The sequence below is a fragment of the Mucor velutinosus genome (genome assembly GCF_035048745.1).
Source record: "Mucor velutinosus strain NIH1002 chromosome Unknown tig00000165, whole genome shotgun sequence".
NCBI classification, from domain to species: Eukaryota; Fungi; Mucoromycota; class Mucoromycetes; order Mucorales; family Mucoraceae; genus Mucor; species Mucor velutinosus.
Window position 1 is genome coordinate 1,223,393 of NW_027041913.1, and position 17,720 is coordinate 1,241,112.

The 17,720-nt window shown below is 41.1% G+C and overlaps 6 protein-coding genes across 6 annotated transcripts; 5 read left to right on the top strand and 1 right to left on the bottom strand.

Moving 5' to 3' along the window:
• Positions 1-1,866: 1,866 nt before the first annotated feature.
• On the top strand, positions 1,867-5,661 carry ATC70_003351 (uncharacterized protein; the record flags this gene model as incomplete). Its single annotated transcript, XM_064822713.1, has 13 exons — positions 1,867-1,951; positions 2,012-2,101; positions 2,162-2,221; positions 2,278-2,410; positions 2,471-2,565; positions 2,625-4,119; positions 4,172-4,283; positions 4,341-4,406; positions 4,472-4,604; positions 4,669-4,949; positions 5,015-5,179; positions 5,242-5,570; positions 5,643-5,661. The coding sequence occupies 13 exons, from the start codon at positions 1,867-1,869 to the stop codon at positions 5,659-5,661; spliced, it is 3,063 nt and encodes a 1,020-aa protein (XP_064679313.1).
• A 575-nt stretch (positions 5,662-6,236) lies between these two features.
• On the top strand, positions 6,237-7,080 carry ATC70_003352 (uncharacterized protein; the record flags this gene model as incomplete). Its single annotated transcript, XM_064822714.1, has 2 exons — positions 6,237-6,528; positions 6,599-7,080. The coding sequence occupies 2 exons, from the start codon at positions 6,237-6,239 to the stop codon at positions 7,078-7,080; spliced, it is 774 nt and encodes a 257-aa protein (XP_064679314.1).
• Positions 7,081-7,219: 139 nt separating this feature from the next.
• On the top strand, positions 7,220-9,608 carry POP1 (Ribonucleases P/MRP protein subunit pop1; the record flags this gene model as incomplete). The annotated part of the gene is made up of 6 exons (XM_064822715.1): positions 7,220-7,243; positions 7,306-7,517; positions 7,570-7,909; positions 7,961-8,041; positions 8,107-8,565; positions 8,625-9,608. 6 exons carry the CDS (start codon positions 7,220-7,222, stop codon positions 9,606-9,608), a joined length of 2,100 nt encoding a protein of 699 aa, XP_064679315.1.
• Positions 9,609-10,102: 494 nt separating this feature from the next.
• On the top strand, positions 10,103-10,987 carry ALG5 (dolichyl-phosphate beta-glucosyltransferase; the record flags this gene model as incomplete). Its single annotated transcript, XM_064822716.1, has 1 exon — positions 10,103-10,987. One exon carries the CDS (start codon positions 10,103-10,105, stop codon positions 10,985-10,987), a length of 885 nt encoding a protein of 294 aa, XP_064679316.1.
• Positions 10,988-11,152: 165 nt separating this feature from the next.
• On the top strand, positions 11,153-12,951 carry PMS1 (ATP-binding mismatch repair protein; the record flags this gene model as incomplete). The annotated part of the gene is made up of 6 exons (XM_064822717.1): positions 11,153-11,652; positions 11,711-11,938; positions 11,991-12,320; positions 12,378-12,651; positions 12,726-12,842; positions 12,895-12,951. 6 exons carry the CDS (start codon positions 11,153-11,155, stop codon positions 12,949-12,951), a joined length of 1,506 nt encoding a protein of 501 aa, XP_064679317.1.
• Positions 12,952-13,079: 128 nt separating this feature from the next.
• On the bottom strand, positions 13,080-16,733 carry CDC43 (geranylgeranyl transferase type-1 subunit beta; the record flags this gene model as incomplete). Its single annotated transcript, XM_064822718.1, has 8 exons — positions 13,080-13,409; positions 13,469-14,564; positions 14,653-15,058; positions 15,114-15,223; positions 15,284-15,736; positions 15,796-16,053; positions 16,220-16,412; positions 16,466-16,733. 8 exons carry the CDS (start codon positions 16,731-16,733, stop codon positions 13,080-13,082), a joined length of 3,114 nt encoding a protein of 1,037 aa, XP_064679318.1.
• Positions 16,734-17,720: the final 987 nt, after the last annotated feature.

Consider the following 17,720-nt stretch of genomic DNA (forward strand, 5'->3'; position numbering starts at 1 on the left):
AGAGCTAGTCATAAGTAAATACAAGACTTGCGTAAGATCTACAGCAACTTTTTTCAGATATTATCACTGCAAAAGACATCACTATGAGGCGACACTTCCCAAAAAGTATTCAGGCTAAGTAATTGTCCTTTCGAATCCATGGTCCCCATTTAACCAGCATCACAATCATCATTGTCATCAACAGAAAGGCATTTAGGTTGGCCAGCAGCAATGCCGCCACCAAAATTGATTCAAACTCAGTCTATTTTTTTTTCTGTTCAAGATTGGACAGATTTTGTCTTTATTGGACTCCTTTAATCTATTATATGATATTCGACTATATAAACTGTGATGATCACCGTATGCTTTCTAATACATGTCCCTGGTGGTAGGGCGAAGTGGTAGAACTCCCGTATGCCAACGGGAGGATCCCGGTTCAAATCCTGGTGAACGCAAGTTGTTTGATTTTTTGACGTAGTACTGATGTCCTCGTTTGGTGTTTTTGTACTCTTATCCATGATCTATATTTTGACGATTTCCGCAAGACTGTACTGGCTCTAGGAGTCGCACCTTATTAGTAGTAGATTTCTTTCCCAACTTAGTTCAAAAATATCTTATTCCCCTTCATTGCAGACATTGGGTCCACCAACAGTCTTTTCTATCCCTCAGCATGACATTTAAAGGACTTTAAATAAAACCTGGAGCTTGACTCCCCTACAAAAAAAAAAAAAAAAAATGCTTTCTAATACATTCTTGAAGTGCTTTTCAAGGTGCTTCCAATGGTGATAACTGTTATAAGTGCTTTGAATGAATCTATTGAGCAATTTGATGAAATATGAAATGAGGTTTTTGGCGAAAATAACCATATTCTGCATATGAAAACCTCATAAAAGTGGTTTCAGAGTTTGCCTTGGATCGAGAGAAACATTTTGATTTAATATATACCATAACAAAAGTCTTCATTTTCAAGGTGAAAAAATGCGATCGTTTGATTTTCGAAGAATACCATGAGGGGTACCTCATGCTTTTTGGTCGATTTTTGGCCATTTTTTTTTTGGTCCCAAAAAGTTGAGCAAAGGCGTCAGGAAGTAATTGCTATATGAGAGCAACTGTTTGGTGCTATTCTGACGATCTAAAATGACTTCTAACACGAGAAAACATGACTCAAATGCATTCATATTTTGCTGTATTCTGTATATATTTGAGTATTGAAGAGGTTGTGCTAGCATGCTCTCTCATTACATATAGGTTGTTTTCATTGATACCGATGTGGAGCATCTTAGATGAGTCAGATCCGCAGTTTTAGACAGGCCTCAAGCGAGAGTAGAGTTAAAAATGTCATTAGGAGACTACTCAGCGAGTCCTACAATATTTGACTGAAATAGACAAGGACATTCATTCTCTTAAATAAAAAGCGCTCGCATGTTTTTAAATACTGCAGTTGCTCCAAAAAGATCAAGAAGGCTAACTTCAAATACAAGTACTAATAGTGATCGTTCCACATTTGAAAGTATACTTTGATCAGGTCTATATTAAAGAAGCATTCATGCCTTTTACACGCGTTTATTGATTTTTTTAATTTGGATCTGATAAGCAAGATGCATGCCACCAACATTACAAATTAGGGCCAATGTTTGCATCCAATATCACTGGAGCATCCAGCTTTTCCCCCCTGAGAAATGGTATTCGATTGGTGAAGAACCTTTTAAAGATCTTGTCATCTCTAGTCACAGTTTTCAATCAGATAAAAAATTTATTTGTTTATAATAGGGCGAGAGAGATTAGGTCCTTGCTTATCAGATTTTTTTTGTACAGTCCTTTTTTCACTCTAAACATTCTTTTGCTTTTCTCTCGTTCTCCAGGCCGTCCTTATAGAACAAAAACCTGATGGACATTTCACAAAAATTAACTGAATGGTTCGCTTCTGAAAGGTCAGAAGTAGAGCCATCGCTCCTGGCCTATGTGTTATTATGTAAGAGCATTGGATATTTGGGGCCGTGTCAACCAGCTCACATTTTTTTACGTCATGTAGATTCTACCAAAAATCTGACGGGTCTTGTGGATGTCTTGAAGTGTCTCGCTTCATTTTGGGATGAAGGAGATGCTGTATGTCGAACTAAATGTAAATTGCACATGACAATGATATAATACGGTGATAGTTAACAAGGGATAAATGTGATAGGTATTGAACTGTTGGCTCAAGTCGTTACACCTAGTCAATCATCGCTTGATTCCACAACAAGTAAAGCTCATTAAATGCAAGTTATGACAATCCAATTGACACTCATCGATATCTAGACAATGCGATTATCCAATTCTTAAGCGAGCGTTTAGACGATCCTGTTCTTGTGCCTAGATTTGTTGATATATTCTCAATCTTAATCCAATCAGACAACATCTCCAGCACTGATGCGCTTCAGTTATGCAATGCGTAAATAAATTAAAACATGTAAACACTGTATTGCGCGATGGCTAATCTCTAACAATGCAGTATTTTCACTCATATCAAAGTCAAGAAATTACCTCAACAGAGCCGGTACAAAATTCTGATCATTTTGGGCAAGACATTGGAAAAATATGCCTTAGGTACAAAACTCTAGCTGCTCATCAGATCAAGGAAAAGGGATAACTGACAGATTTGATAGAAACGCAACGATCCAAGGTTAATTTCATAGGCGGTTTCATCAATTGCATGGATGGCGAAAAAGATCCCCGTAATTTGATGGTTGCGTTTGAGCTAGTGCGAGCTATCATTGATCGATTCGACATTTCTCGCCACATTGAAGATTTGTTTGATGTTGTATTTTGCTACTTCCCCATCAGTTTTGCAGCACCAGCCAATGATCCATTCAGCATCACTACAGAAGATCTTAAAGACAGCCTTAGACGATGCTTAGCAGCAACGCCCTATTTTGCTTACTATGCTACACCATTATTGATAGAAAAGCTGCTGTCAACTACAGGCAGCGCTAAAAAAGACGCCATGGAAACAATAGGCCTTTGTGCTCCCGCTTATGGTGCACACGCCATTTTGCCTCATGCCCAAGATTTATTCGACGCTCTTGTCAGAGAAGTGTACCAAGAAGCCGATGCTTCCATGGTACAAGTTGCGCTCGATGCTATCCACAATGTTGTGGCCACTTTAGGCACAGGCATCAGTATTGCCAATATCCGTGATCCAGTTGAGAAAGCAATCGATTCCCTGTTACACAAATGTGTGGAAGAACTAAAGGAGCCAGAACTGAAAAATGCCAGATCAGCAGCTTATATCCTGAGAGCAGCAGCATCAGCATCTGATCCAGCATGCACATCTGTCACACATACAGCACTTCCCATCATCTGCCAGCAATATAAGACAACAGACCCTACTATTAGAAGAAAAGCCATACTCGATATCTTGACTGAATTGTTAGTTGCCAGCAAGAAGCTATATGGATCAGTGGAAGACGTTGGATACGACCGTGATTTTCAAACACCCTTATTAATGTACAAGCAGCAAATCTTGCAAGTCTTTATGCTTTCGCTCGACACAGCTGACATAGTGCTCAAACAAGCTAGTCTGAAGGGCATTCACGAGATGGTCCTAATGAAGCAATTCTTGAAGGGCGAAGAGGTGAACATGACTGTAGATCAGCTTACAGGACAATTAATGCAGGAAGACGCGCAATTACGAGCACTTTCTCTATCCACACTTGGCGTTGTATCCAAGTTATACCCAATGATATTAGGTCAACGCACCTTCCCTGCTCTCCTTGAATGCCTGCCAAGCCTAGACAACCCCATCATATCAGAAAACTACAGAAACAGACTGGATGAAATTCAAGTCTTGGGTGCACATCCTGCTGTATTCAAGATCATTGTACAATCCATATTGGAAAAGGTGGATTTTGCTTGTAGACACGTTGGCAAAGACAACTGTGGTTTTGTTCATGACATGGCATTGACTTTGCTCAAGATTTACAAGGCTGCTTCCAAAGACTGTGAAATCGTGATTTACGGACGAACTGCGCTGCTGCCTACTGTACTGGCTGAATGCATAAAGTCTGTCTCTGGAAATGAGGGAAGCTGGTATTTAGACAACACATTAATTGAAATATTTGCCATGATTGCAGCCATTACAACTAGACTATCTAGCAGCAGGTAGGATCCAGTGGCGAGCAAGGTGATTGCATGTACTAACAGCACCTGGTAGTGAACAACAAACATCTATCAACGATGCTTTCACACTGTTTGTGCAGGGCGATGCCTCTCAGCTGGACCAGAACATACACATTGATTCATTGCCTATATTTGGTGATATTACGGTAAATTATGATGTGCTATATTGTATGGCATTGGATATGATCTGACTTTCTATTAAGACATTGCCTTCTGCTATTGATATCACTTTACTCTTCACTGCCATCATCAGCAATTGCAGTAAAACTGTAAGTTTCTACTCTGTTCTTCTTATGACTAATGTGATACTAACCTGGCGTAACCCCTTTGACAGGTCCAGTTGCCTACACCTAGTTTATCCGGGTTTATGACGAATTTAATACAGACAGCGATACAAACACCTTCCGAAATGAAGAGATTGGCCTTGTCAAAAATCGCAGCCTCAATTATAAATAAATGGCTGAACGGTAAAACCGAAATCAGAGCAGACATCTCGGAACTATAGGACTGACTGAATACGTATAACAATAGATGAATTACTAAGCCATGTCAAGCATCTAGTTGCAGAGTCAGTTTTGCCAACATTGGAGACAGCAGCCGACGCACGCAACAAGCGACCGACGTTTGTTATCTTGGTGTGGATCATCAAAGCGCTCATTATTCGTGGCCATCAATATGGTTTTGAACTGCTGGACAGTGTGATCAAACAATGTGGTTCTCTCGAATTAGGAAAAGACGCTGCTGATAGCTTCATCATCTTGTTGCATCAGGACGAGTTGATCTTGAACAAGAGTTCGCATGCCGTTGTATCAGTAAGTGTGTGGTGCCATTCTGATGTTTGTTTTTCTCTGCCAAACTCACACCGGTTGATCTGCAGATCTTGTTCAAACAAAGAGTGTTTACACACTGCTTTAGAAAGCTCATGCATGGTGCTGAATCCGTGGACATCCGCCAACCCGAACTGCAAGTAAACTATCTGTTGGCATTGATCCATGTGCTACAGAACATCCCAAGCCAAGTAGCGACAAACGAATTACACAGAGTAAGTTTCTTTTATGACGGATAAAACCACCGTCTCAAACCGGCTAACCCGCCTCAAAATAGCTCATGCTGCCGATCATTGTTGCCCTATCGTCACACGACAGTAATCTCGTTACGTCTACGCTGACTGTAGCACATAACATTGTGCCAAATGCCCAGGACCTCGTCGTACGACATCTTGGGTCCTTTATTCATGCATTGCTGAGACTGACCCGATTCCAGTCAGCTAATGTCAGAACAATTGCACTAGAATGTCTAGCCAGCATCGCCCTGAAAGGAAAGCCCGATGTACTGAGGCCCTTCCAGCCATCCGTGGTCAAGGAATTATCAACAGCGTTGGACGATAAGAAACGTCTAGTGAGAAGGCATGCGGTTGATTGTAGAGAAAAATGGTATGTAATTGACTGTAACACGAAACTAAATATACCACGGTTCATTTACTCGTTGTTATTGTTTATTGTTAGGTATGCCATTGGAAAATAAGATACACGGCATTCAATACGTTTGTTGAATTGCACCCTTCAATAGACTCTGTTTATAATAAATGCTACTAGTAAACCTTGTAACTGACTTAGCATGATGACAATGATGCCAGGCTTGAGTTTCAAAACACCTTGTGCCAATTGAATCCGCTACCGTATACCTCGGCTTCAGACATGTGAGGACACGCCACGAGATGGAATCGTAGAACAAAGAGCAGAGTTAGACGTCTATCTGAAGACGTAACGTTGTCAGCTAAATATGTATAAATAACCATCCTATCACCAAGCATAAACAAATGCGTGCATATCATGTCCCTATATCATGTTGTTGCTGCTGTCAGCCCCCCCCCCCACATAAATTATACATGAAAAACGCTCTCAAACTAATACATGTCTCCTATTCAATTCAAACCGAAACTTGATTTAACCGATTTCCTTTCTGCCCAAGCCAATCAAGGGTGAAATGCAAATGATTTGGATCCATTCGTATATAAACCCTCATATTTCATGTTGTATACAAATTGACCCGCCTTCTTTTTTTTTTTTCATTTCATCTTTTTCTCTCTTGATACTGCAATGAAGCTATTTCTCTGCTCTATTGTATGCTTGGTGTTCATCTTGAACCAGGTCAATGCGCTGCCTGTACAACATGCTTTTGTGCCATCCTCGCTCTCACATGAAAGCCCTATTGACGCCCAAGAATACACTGTCTATAGCAGCGTGGTTGAATACTACGAGAACCTTGTCGACACCACGCTCAGCTCTGAAAGCGAAGAGCTCTTGATCAATTTGATTCACTTACCAAAAGAGTCAATGAAGAATATATTAACACTACAAGCGGAATCAATGGGATTCAAAACTATTTCAGGTAAAGAGGTACTCACTTTTATGGAATTTTAGATAAATCTAAAACCTCCTCTTTATCATGGCAAAAATAGATAAACAGCTCAACAAGATGCCATCACTCATTGGAAAGCATATCCAAGCAATGAACACGCATGTCTATGAATCCATTGAGCCCATTGTCAAGAACCACTGGCCTACAGTCTGGGACAAGAAGCTGCTGTATGCAGATGATCAGGAAGAGATCTTGTCCTTCTTGTCATCCTTGAACGGGATTGTCGCCAAAAAGTTGATGGATCAAGTGGACAATTATAGTCTCTTGGAAAAGATCAAGCAGGACATGGTAGCACTGTACGAAAGGGAGCAGGAGCGGTCGTGGTTTCACTGGCTCAGCAGTACCAAGAAGATTGTGCTGTCGTTTGAAGACACTGTTGCTGAAGAGGACGCCAATTTCCTGAGACAGCATGCCACCGACATCCGCACAAGCTTGCTGATGGAGCTTCATATACAATTTATGGATTTCTTCACCAGAATCCAGTCTGATATCATCGAGCAATTGGTCATTTACGAAGATTAATCATTACCATTCACAATGTATATATCACATAATAAAAACCCTGTATATATTTTCATGCTAAAAATCAAACTCTGAGTTGAGTATAAATGGGCTTTGTTTTTTTCTTTTCTTTCCTTTTTTTTCTTCCATTACAGACATTATGACGTTTGGTACAGACTTAAAGGTAGTATTTTCAGTTGAAAAAAAGAATATCAAAATGAGCTATACTCACACAAGCACAAACAGGACCAAGTGCCTTCAATATTAAAATATGTGGGCGATGGTATCAACTCGTTGACGCAATTCCGTAACTTCATCAAGGATAGAAGTAGCATCGAGCGTGAATATGCTCAAAAGCTGGACACCTTATCGAGAAAATATAAAACGCACAATAGCAACAAAAAGGCTGGCAACACAACAGACCAGCAAGATGAGTGGGATTGGAATGACACGTCCAGGTTTGTATAGCACAGACATGATGTGGTAAATGGGAGATTCATTGGAGTTTAGTACTACGGCTTCGGCTTGGTCACAATTACTTCATCAGACGACACTGTTAGCAAAGAGCAGACTTTGCTTGGTAGACGATTTGAACAATGCGATTGTGGATTCGCTGAGAAGCACTGCTATCAGAAAGGAGGAGTCTCGAAAGAAACATGCTGCGTTTTACCACAAACTCAAATCTGAGAGGGATAGAACATACGCTGAAAAGGACAAAGCTAAGCAGTTGTATGACGATGCATGCGCAGAGATTGAAAGTATCAAGGCTAAGATCAGCAAATCAAGTGGCGATGTCGAGAAATTGCAGAGACAGATGGACGCTTGTCTTTTGAACCGAGACAACAAAAAGGTAGGGTTTGTTGCTAGTGTGTGTTGTTTTGGGCATTAAATCTGTGATAAGAACCTGTATTTGCTATCAATCAATGTTGCCAATGCTGAAAGAAAAAAGTACTTCGAAGACGATATCCCAGTCTTGGCTGATGTAAGTTTTCATTTTTGCATTAATTTTAATTTGATCCACTGATGGTTAATTAAAACCATTGTCAGCATTTGGAAGAATTGGATGCATCTCGCATTACTGCATTAAAGTCAATTTTGAGGAATTACATTGATATGGAGACCAAGCTAATCACAACAGTACAAAAATGCCACGACGATACACTGGAGTCCATCGAGAAGCTGGATCCTTCCATTGATGCGGGTGTGTTTACTCGCTCTGCTTTGGGTGCTGTAGAGTCTACTGAAAAGGCTGCGAATGTCACATTTACTTTTATACCTTGGAATGGCGGCGCTAATGCTGCAGAAACCATCATTGATCGAGATGATAATCTGGTGGCAAGTGATTCCGCTGTCATTTTCCTCAACAACAAGCTTATCAAGGACCGCAAGCAATTGGATGTGTTGGCCGATGATCTATCAAAGAGATCTGCAGATGTGAGTCAACTGGAATCAGCAGTGAAAGCAATAGAAAACAAGGCTTCCGCTGATTACGATAAATCAAACGAGGTAGGTCTAGGATGTGTTTGGGTAACTTTAGTTCTATGCTGAGTATGCGTTTGTTGCAGAAATTGATGGATGTGATTCGAGATATCACTCTGTTATCAACTCAGAAAGTGCGTGTTGAAAGCGAGGTCGATCTAATCATCCAGAATATCGGTGATGACGGTTTGCGAGCAGAAAATCATGATTTTAAAGCTTCGTCGTTTACGATTCCAACAGCCTGTGATTTATGTAATAGCACCATTTGGGGTCTATCAAATAAGGGGCTTACATGTAGAGCTTGTGGTTTCAACTGTCATGCGAAATGCGAAATGAAAGTTGCTCCTAATTGTAGCAAAAAGAAAGGTCAAATCAATCCTCAGCCTTCGCCATCCACGTTACAGCCTATTGGCACGAGAACCGTTCGACAAGGAAGTGTTAGTGGTGGATCAATTAGCTCTATCCCAACAAGCTACTCCACCAGCAGTTACAATGAACTTACATCAGCTACCGTGCCATCTCTTGCAACATCTTCTCTAGCGAACTACATGCGCTCCCTGTATTCGTATGATGCACAAAACGCAGATGAACTTAGTATAACGGAAGGAGATGTGCTGACAATTGTAGAGCCAGATGATGGCACTGGCTGGATCAAAGCACAGTTAGGAGACCAAGTTGGTTTAGTGCCTGCCAACTACATAGAATACATTAACCAACAAGATAATGCTGCATCATTAGCTAATACAGACACAGCAGCACCAGCCTCGGATAGTTACTATGCTGCTCCCACAACACCTCTAGCTGTGGATCAGCTTGTTGATGACACTACCATTCAAAATGACGACATTCTTCCACCTCCACCGCCTCCACCCATGCCTGGATCAGCTCAATCTCCTCCTCCTACTGAAACTGTTGTAGCGCTGTATGATTTTGAGGCTGTAAATGCAGAGGAGCTCAATATCCGACAGGGCGATATTATCACAGTAACCAAAAAAGATGATAGCGGTTGGTGGGAAGGCACATTGAATGGACAGTCTGGTATTTTTCCTTCTAATTATGTCAATTCTTAAATAAATATATATCGCAAGAGTCAGATAGTGTCCAAATGGCGGGCAAAAATTACTATATATAGTATCTACCATATATAGTAATTATATAATCACGTGATTTTGTAGACTTCTACAGCATGTTAGCTATTATACGGTTAAGCTATGAAAGACAAAGGGGGGGGGGCTCTTTCCTGAGAGGGTCAGTAGGTCTATCTTTTGAGAAAGAGCGGCTATTTGGAGTCAATTGTAACTGTTTTAGGGATTCTAGACAAAAGCTTTTGTATTAGTTGTTTGTGTGCGAATTCCAAGCATCCGCTATACACTAGCATTTAAGGATACTAAGCATGCGATTCTTGATTATTTTCGTTTCTAAATATGCTAATTTTTTAGACATGGCCGTTATTACATGGCTGGTAATCAGAATACATGTCAAATTGGGCAGTGCGCGTAACATGAAGGCGATACATCTGTAACGCTTTGTCTTTCCGACATCGCCATCCTTTTTCACATTAACCATGTCCAATATAAAAGATATTGTTTCAAAATTTCAATTCAATCGTATATTATCCAACGATACAAGAACCAAGCTTGTTTACGTATTGGGCCAAATTGACGGACAAGACTGTATCATCTCGTTTGAAAAGACACAATACGATGCCACGAATATACCCAACTTAACAAGCACTGTCAATAGTAACACGATGAATGATGTTGTTGAAAACAACATTTACGGATGGTGCATGGCTCATCTCGAGAGCAAGGAACCTGATACTCGTATCAAAACTATCTATCCAGCTACAGATGTCCATATTGCCAAATATGAAGCACAATCTCGCGTTATACTTGTCGAGACGCCCGAACTATACGAATCCATCACATTGCCGTACATCAAGAGCATCCCAGAAAAGCGCACAGCATGGGTTCACAACATCCTACATGGTTCAGCTGAGGCGGATCGAGTGATTTTCCATGATTGTGATCCTGAGAATGGATTTGTCATTTTGCCGGATATGAAATGGGATGGACGCGACGAGACCCTGTACTGGGTAGCTATTTCGATGCGATCTGATATTTTGTCGTTGCGATCACTCTCAAGCCAACATTTGAAATTCTTGAAAAAGCTACGAGAGACAAGCTACAGACTTGTCAAGGAGAAAGCAGGTCTGTCACCAAGTCAGCTGCGATTATTCATCCACTATCAACCGTCTTATTATCATTTTCATGTGCACATCACAGCAGTTGCCTTCTCGGATGCGCCTGGTGTTGTTTCAGGACAAGCTCATTTACTGGACACAGTCATCAACAACATTGAACTTTATCCAGACTATTATCAAAAAGCAACTATCCCTTTTGTAATTGGGGAGAATCATCAATTAGCTAGTGGATTCACCAAGAAATAAAGTGCATAGGTGGCTCAGTGTGAAAAGTTGACATGATCGCAATGTGTGTAACTCTATTTGAATGTGTGTGTGCATTTCTTATGTTCATTTAGTGTTTCTCCTTTTTAGATTCTCTCCTTCTTTTTTTTTTTTTTTTCCCTTGTATAAATATACACATTAAAAACCATGAATGACTTGCGCCAACGACAAGCACATCAGCAGCAGCAACAGCAGCAGCAGCAAGTGAATGGCAAAATGAATGAATCCGCCTACCTGTTGCACCTTTTGACCATCATCGTTATTGAGTATTTGTATCGTCTGTTCATTCAAACTCCTGTTTCAGCAATCAAAGCATGGTCAAAGCATCCCATTTCACTGCTCGTCATATTCTTGATACTATTCCCTGTCTATGTACTAACAAAATGCTGTATATCCATATCAAGATTCATGATCAAAATCATGGTGATTCCAAGAGACATTCGATTTCTGTACATTATCAATGTCTTTTTCACAAGCAACAAAGAACAACAGCGTCCGTCATTATTTGATCTCGCTCATATGAATGATGAAGACGACGAAGACAATCTCAACCGATACCTGGAGCGATGTAGCATTTGCTTTGACTCTAAATTGGACTTGTGCTTGGAATACTGCAGAGATCAGTTTTGTTTGGAATGTTTTCAACGGTACGGAATAGCACTGCGAAAAAAAAATGCGTGCATGGCACTAACAAATAAGCTACAGTTATGTTACGGATGTGGTTCAATCAAGCTGGGGCCTCAGCGTAACAAAAATCAGATGCCCCGTGTGCAGAGTGTATATCCACCAGGCAGAATGGTCGAAATATGTGCCTGCTGCAATCACTGAACTCTACAACAAATTCAATCAACCATTTCGAAGCTTTTCTAGATGCTGTTCACATTGTGAAACGGAAATGGCCCCATGTGATTTTAAAAGGATCTATGATAAAAAGTGAGTACGGGATTTGCATGAAAGTATGCGCAGCTCATGCTTATTCTATCAGTCAATCCAAAGTGATAGCTGCCATGATAGGCAGCTTCCTCAGTACAGCCAGCTCAAAATGCACTTCAGATGAGCACCTATTGAAGTTGATCGAGTGCAAGGCTCAACAACAATACTACGTGCGGCTGTTTGAAAAGATGGAGTGGAGAAACTCGACCATCATAGATATCCACCATCAATTACTTGAGAAACTGCTGCAAACATGCCAAGTAGTAGATCAGACAACCAAGGCAAAGGATATTTCGCTCAAAATACTGCAGCTTGAATTGAGACCAGATACATGGAAGAAACTGCAGTTTGATCACATTTCCATGTTTCCAGACATGCGCTGGTAAGATGGTATTGCTACACATAGCTTTGGTACATACTTACAATGTTAATATCATAGTCCAACATGTTACAAGAAAACGTGCTTGCAATGCGGAGAAGATAGCCATCGTCATGTTGCAACCTGCGAGGAAAACATGAAGCAACTGATACAACAAAAGGAAGAGACTGGGTCAAATGCAGATGACGTGCAAACACTGAAATGGAAGATGGAAAATAGTAGAAAATGCCCTAGTTGCTCCATCATGATCAATCGAGATGAAGGCTGCAATAAAGTGGATTGTACATTGTGTGGATTCAGTTTTTGCTGGGAGTGTCGATCAATATGGTCAGAGGTTTGTATCTATACGTTGACGGGAGGGGGGACATAAGGACAGTAGGACTCAAATGGGGGGGGGGCATGTTTTAGAGTTGCAGCTATTTTGTTTGCGTTAATGACAGAAACAAGCAAGCCAGCAAGAGCAATTCTGTTGCGAATTTATCTATATCTCAAGGGGCGGGTTCGATTGCCAGCAGTGCACCAAGAGTGAGTATGATACCTGTCAGATAAATCAACGGAGCACTGATTTGCCCTGTAGGCTGAATTGGGTGTTCCTGATATACAAATCATTCATGCTAGAAACAGCCAATCGTAAATAACACTGATAGCATAGGATGCTCATGAATAAATCCACTTTCAAATCACTTGATGGGAGTTGCTTTCTCGCTTTTTTTATTATTATTAGTAGGTGGATGTAATAATTAGTTGTAAAATAGTAAATGTTTAGTAGTCTTCGGCCAAAATACCCGAAGTAATGACAGAATTCATCTCCTTGAAAGATTCTGAAGCCATGATGATATTGGAAGGGCAAGGATACTCTTTCAGGATGGCTTCATGAAGCTGCTGGATCGTTGTGTTCAATAAAACGGCATCGCCTTGCTGCTGAGTAAACTGAACCACACAGCTTTGGGGATCCAGATCAGACATAATCAAGTCAATTCTACATTTAACTTGACGTGGTCTTTGACCATCCTGTGATTTTGTCTTGATTTCAGCCTTGTATCGAGTAACACCTGTTCTATCGCATTTCTCATAGAATCTAGCTTCGTTTGTCTAGTAACAGAATCCTTGATTAGTACAGTTTTAAATCTAATGTGTCATGTAAATTATACCTTGTTCATTAAACGATGCAATGATCTTAAAATACCGGCTGTGTGTGTGCTGTAAACCACCAGGGAGCACACTTTGGGTTGTTTGAAGATGAATAAGTTATTGAGCCACGATGCCTTGGCTGGTTGTGATGGGATGCCGTTGTTATTGCTGCCAGGCGTAGTGGGTGAAGCAATGGTAGAGCTGTTGGATAACAGACTGGGCGTGGTGGGTCTGTTATTATTCATATGCTGTTGCTGCTGTGCCAATGTAGATGTGCTGATATTGCTGCCTCTGCGGTCCATGGATTTGAATGACAGTTGGCTTGATCTACGAGGGTTTCCAGTGGCATACACGTTGCTGTTGGATTGCTTGTTCATGACAGTCTTGAACGTAGGCGGTACTTTCTGTAAAGGCGATGTTAATGCTTGATAATAACCACTGTGAGTGCTTGAGCATGTGCTACTACTACTGCTACTTAATGTACTGCCATCTGATAAAGCAGGAGGAGGCAACAGACTGGAATCATTAACAAGTGTCTTTTTGCTGCTTGCCATGATGCTGCTTGTCTTTTCCTTTTGCTGAGCTTGTTCGGTTTGAAAGAGTGACAGATCCAACTGCTTTCTTTGTTTACGTGAGTTGGAGCCAAGTGTGAAGCCAAATTTTTTTGTGGATGACGAATTGACAGTAGAGTCGTTTCTAAAGGCATTGGGAATACGAAGCGAAAGTCGTTTAGCGCTGAGAGTAGCTGATTTGTTTGATTTGCGGTTCTCCTTTTGCTGTTCCATGGAGATGCTCTCCTCCTCGGGATCTTCGTCAGAAGGATCTACCTTGTTGCGTTGTAGGATATGACTGGAGGGTCTCAGTGCCGATTTAGGTGGCACTGTGGGCGAGGCAGGCTCCCTCATTGAAGTGGAGGAGATGGCAAAATCAGTTGTATTGATTGGTGTACGATTGAAGGGGTTCTTGCGTCTCAATGTGCCTACCAGTGTTGCAGCAATTGGCTTTGAAGTAGGGGTTGGAGTAACTGGACTTGAAGGCGCTGTCGTTGTGCTTGTAGTACTTGGGCAATTGCTCTGTTGAGATGCAGAGGGAGGCACTTCTGTGTTTTGGCTGCTCCTGCATTGGCATGGAAAAGAAGGTTAATCAGTGCACCAGCTACATTGCACTACTTTTTTTTTTTTTTTTTTTTTTTTTTTTTTTTTACCTTGCATCTTTGCTCTGTCTGCGAGAAGGTGACAGAACGTTTTTGACAAACCGAGCGTAAAAAGTTTCGCTCTTCTTCATTTTAGGCTTCTTTTCATCGCTGGGCACTGCAGGACTAGCAGGTAGATCATCCACAACAAATGTAGGTGTACGTTCAGATCGAATAGTAGCAGCCGAGTAGCGACGAAGCACGTCGGGTTTCGATTGCACGGGTGATGAAGGCACAGAGGCATCGGATGGCATCCAAGGCGCAACTGGGCGACTGCCTACAACTGCAGCGGAATTCTTTCTGGCTGTAGTAGCAGACCCTGACTTGATAACGTTACTGTTGGCGTCCACCATGGAGTGGCAACGTCTGTCACGCTCGGTTCTATGGCCAATGGTTCTATAACGACGTCTAGGGGCATCTATGGGAGCGAGTGAATACAAGGCTTTACACATCAGCTGGAAAGAATAGCTTACCTGAATAGGCATCCTCGGTGTCATCATCACTCTCATCATCGTGATCTGCCTGCCAATATCTCTCTGCATGCTGTTGCAAAAGCACATAGACCACCTTTTGCATATTGTGTCTACATGAAAACCTGGTTAATAACGACCACACAAGAAGAAGCTATAAAAAGACATTTTACTTTTTTTGAATCAGTGCATTGATCACTGCTTGATTGTTTGATTCTCCCCATAAAAACTTGATTGTTTCCAGTATGCGATCATCGATTTCAGAAGCATCATTTACAGGCTGCCCGATTTCTTTTTCAGTAGGAGGAACCGGAAGCACAGAAATGTTGGTGGGTTCAGTTTCCCGAAACCATGGATGAGACATGATTTGCTGCATATTCAGTCTCTTGGATGGATCAACAACGAGTATGCGGCGGATGAGATCTTGGGCTGAGCGCGATATGTTGTCGGGCATAATGTATTTACCTGACTTGACCTTCTTTAACAGTTGACGGATGTTCTCATCATCGAATGGGAGATGGCCTGTTAACAAAGCGTAAAGAATAACACCACAAGACCAAATATCACACGAGGAACCGTTGTATGGCATGCCAGCAACGATTTCAGGACTAGCATAATGAGGAGACCTACAATTGAGGATGAGTCGCTAAGTTGAGTCTAAACTATCGAGTGATAGGCACGTTACCCGCAACTAGTTTCAAGCATGGAACCTAATGGCTGGAGTGATGCCATGCCGAAATCAGCAATTTTGATGCCGTTTCTAGAGTTCAAAAGCAAATTTTCAGGCTTCAAATCACGATGACAGATCAGATGGTGATGGCAATAATCTAGTCCCATAATGATTTGTTGGAAATGGTGTCTTGCTTCTGCCTCGCCCAATCTCCCTTTGCTGACAAGGTATTCAAACAGCTCGCCACCCTCCACATATTCCAGTATGAGATATCTATTTTGAAGTCGGTTGAGTATAGGAGTTGCGTTATATTATATACATAGGGGAATTTCATGGTTCATGGTGTTAATAGGAGAATGAGGGGGGGGGGAGGTCATCGTAATAATTATCAAGATGAATGATAGGAGAAAGAGAAAGAGAAAGAGAAAGAGGCACTTACAAATCTGAAGATGCTGGATCGTCAATCACATCAATGAGCGACATGACATTTGGATGGTGAATCAACTTCATAATGGCGATTTCTCTTCGTACAGCTTTTTCGATGGCAGGATTTGCAGCTAAATGCGCTTTGCTAATGATTTTTATAGCAACTTGTTCTCCTGTGTGTCTATGAACACCCAATTTAACTCGGCCTAATCATAATAAAATTAAGATGTCGTGTGTGCCTGAATTCATGGTCTTGTACCTGAAGCACCTTTCCCCAGCGTCTTTCCCACTACATAATCTCCAATGCATTTCTTGGGTTTTTGTTGCTGAGAATGCGTGGAAATTGCACCAGAACTTCGACGTCTGTCTCGCGTTGATCTGGATGATCTGCTGGACGAATGATTGGCGACGGTTGCTGCTGACGCTCTTCGGGAATTGGGGTTGGATCTTTGATATTCCGGAATAGCAGGTGGATAGAAATATGGCTGTGGTTGATCTGGAGCAAATGAAGCCATGGTGGATTGCATCTTGATGGAGAGAGAAAGAGAGAAAGAGAAAGAGAAAGAGAAAGAGAAAGAGAAAGGAAGAATCGAAAAAAAAGTCAAAATGTCAAACAAGAAAAGAGTGTGTTATAAACTATATCCAATCTCTAAATAGGAGCCTTATTCCAACACAATAATGAAAACAAAGAAAGCAGGAGTTGATTTGAAAAAGGCAGACAAGAAAGGGAGTTGTGTGAATGAAAGAGAGAGAAAGAGAGAGAGAGAGAGAGAGAATGAAATAAGTAAGGGAGACCTCATCATTATAATAAGTTGACAAACAGACATCTTGTTCTATTCTATTATCTCACATGGTAATGCGTTTACATTGATTATATGCATTTAGCGTACAGAGAATGCCTCTTTCTGCTGCTAATTGAAATCATGCAAATTATCCACTTTTTCTTATATTCTTTGAATAGATTGCGATACCAACGCATAACAAATATAAATATCCATCATTAGCACCGAACAGAAAAAAATACTACTAAAATCAAAAAGTAGGGCTCCATTGTGATGGGGTATTTCACAAAGAAATGCAACTCGCATGACACTCGTCATTTTTTAACTAAGGCTTGCTTTGCTTCACCTCCTCCCTCCTGCTTCTCCCTTCTTTCTACATCTGCTGCTGCTGTTGTTGCTATTGCTGCTGCTGCTGCTGCTGCTGCTGCTGCTGCTGCTGCTAGCAGGGAGGGTATATCAAACATCCCTTGTTGATATTATCTAATTTTAGATGCTTTTAGTTTTTCAAAAATAACTTGTATGAATATCATGATAATTTACATTTTGCCAAGGAGCTGAGATGTTGATAATTTCATATCAATGCTATTTTGTACGCTGCTCTACATACATCGTATGTGTGATTCGTACACGAACAATGTATGTAGGTTTTTATACTATAGACTATACTATGCATATTCCCTCTCAAATGCATCTGAATCCATGACAACCAGTGCAATTTCAGTTTCAAAATGT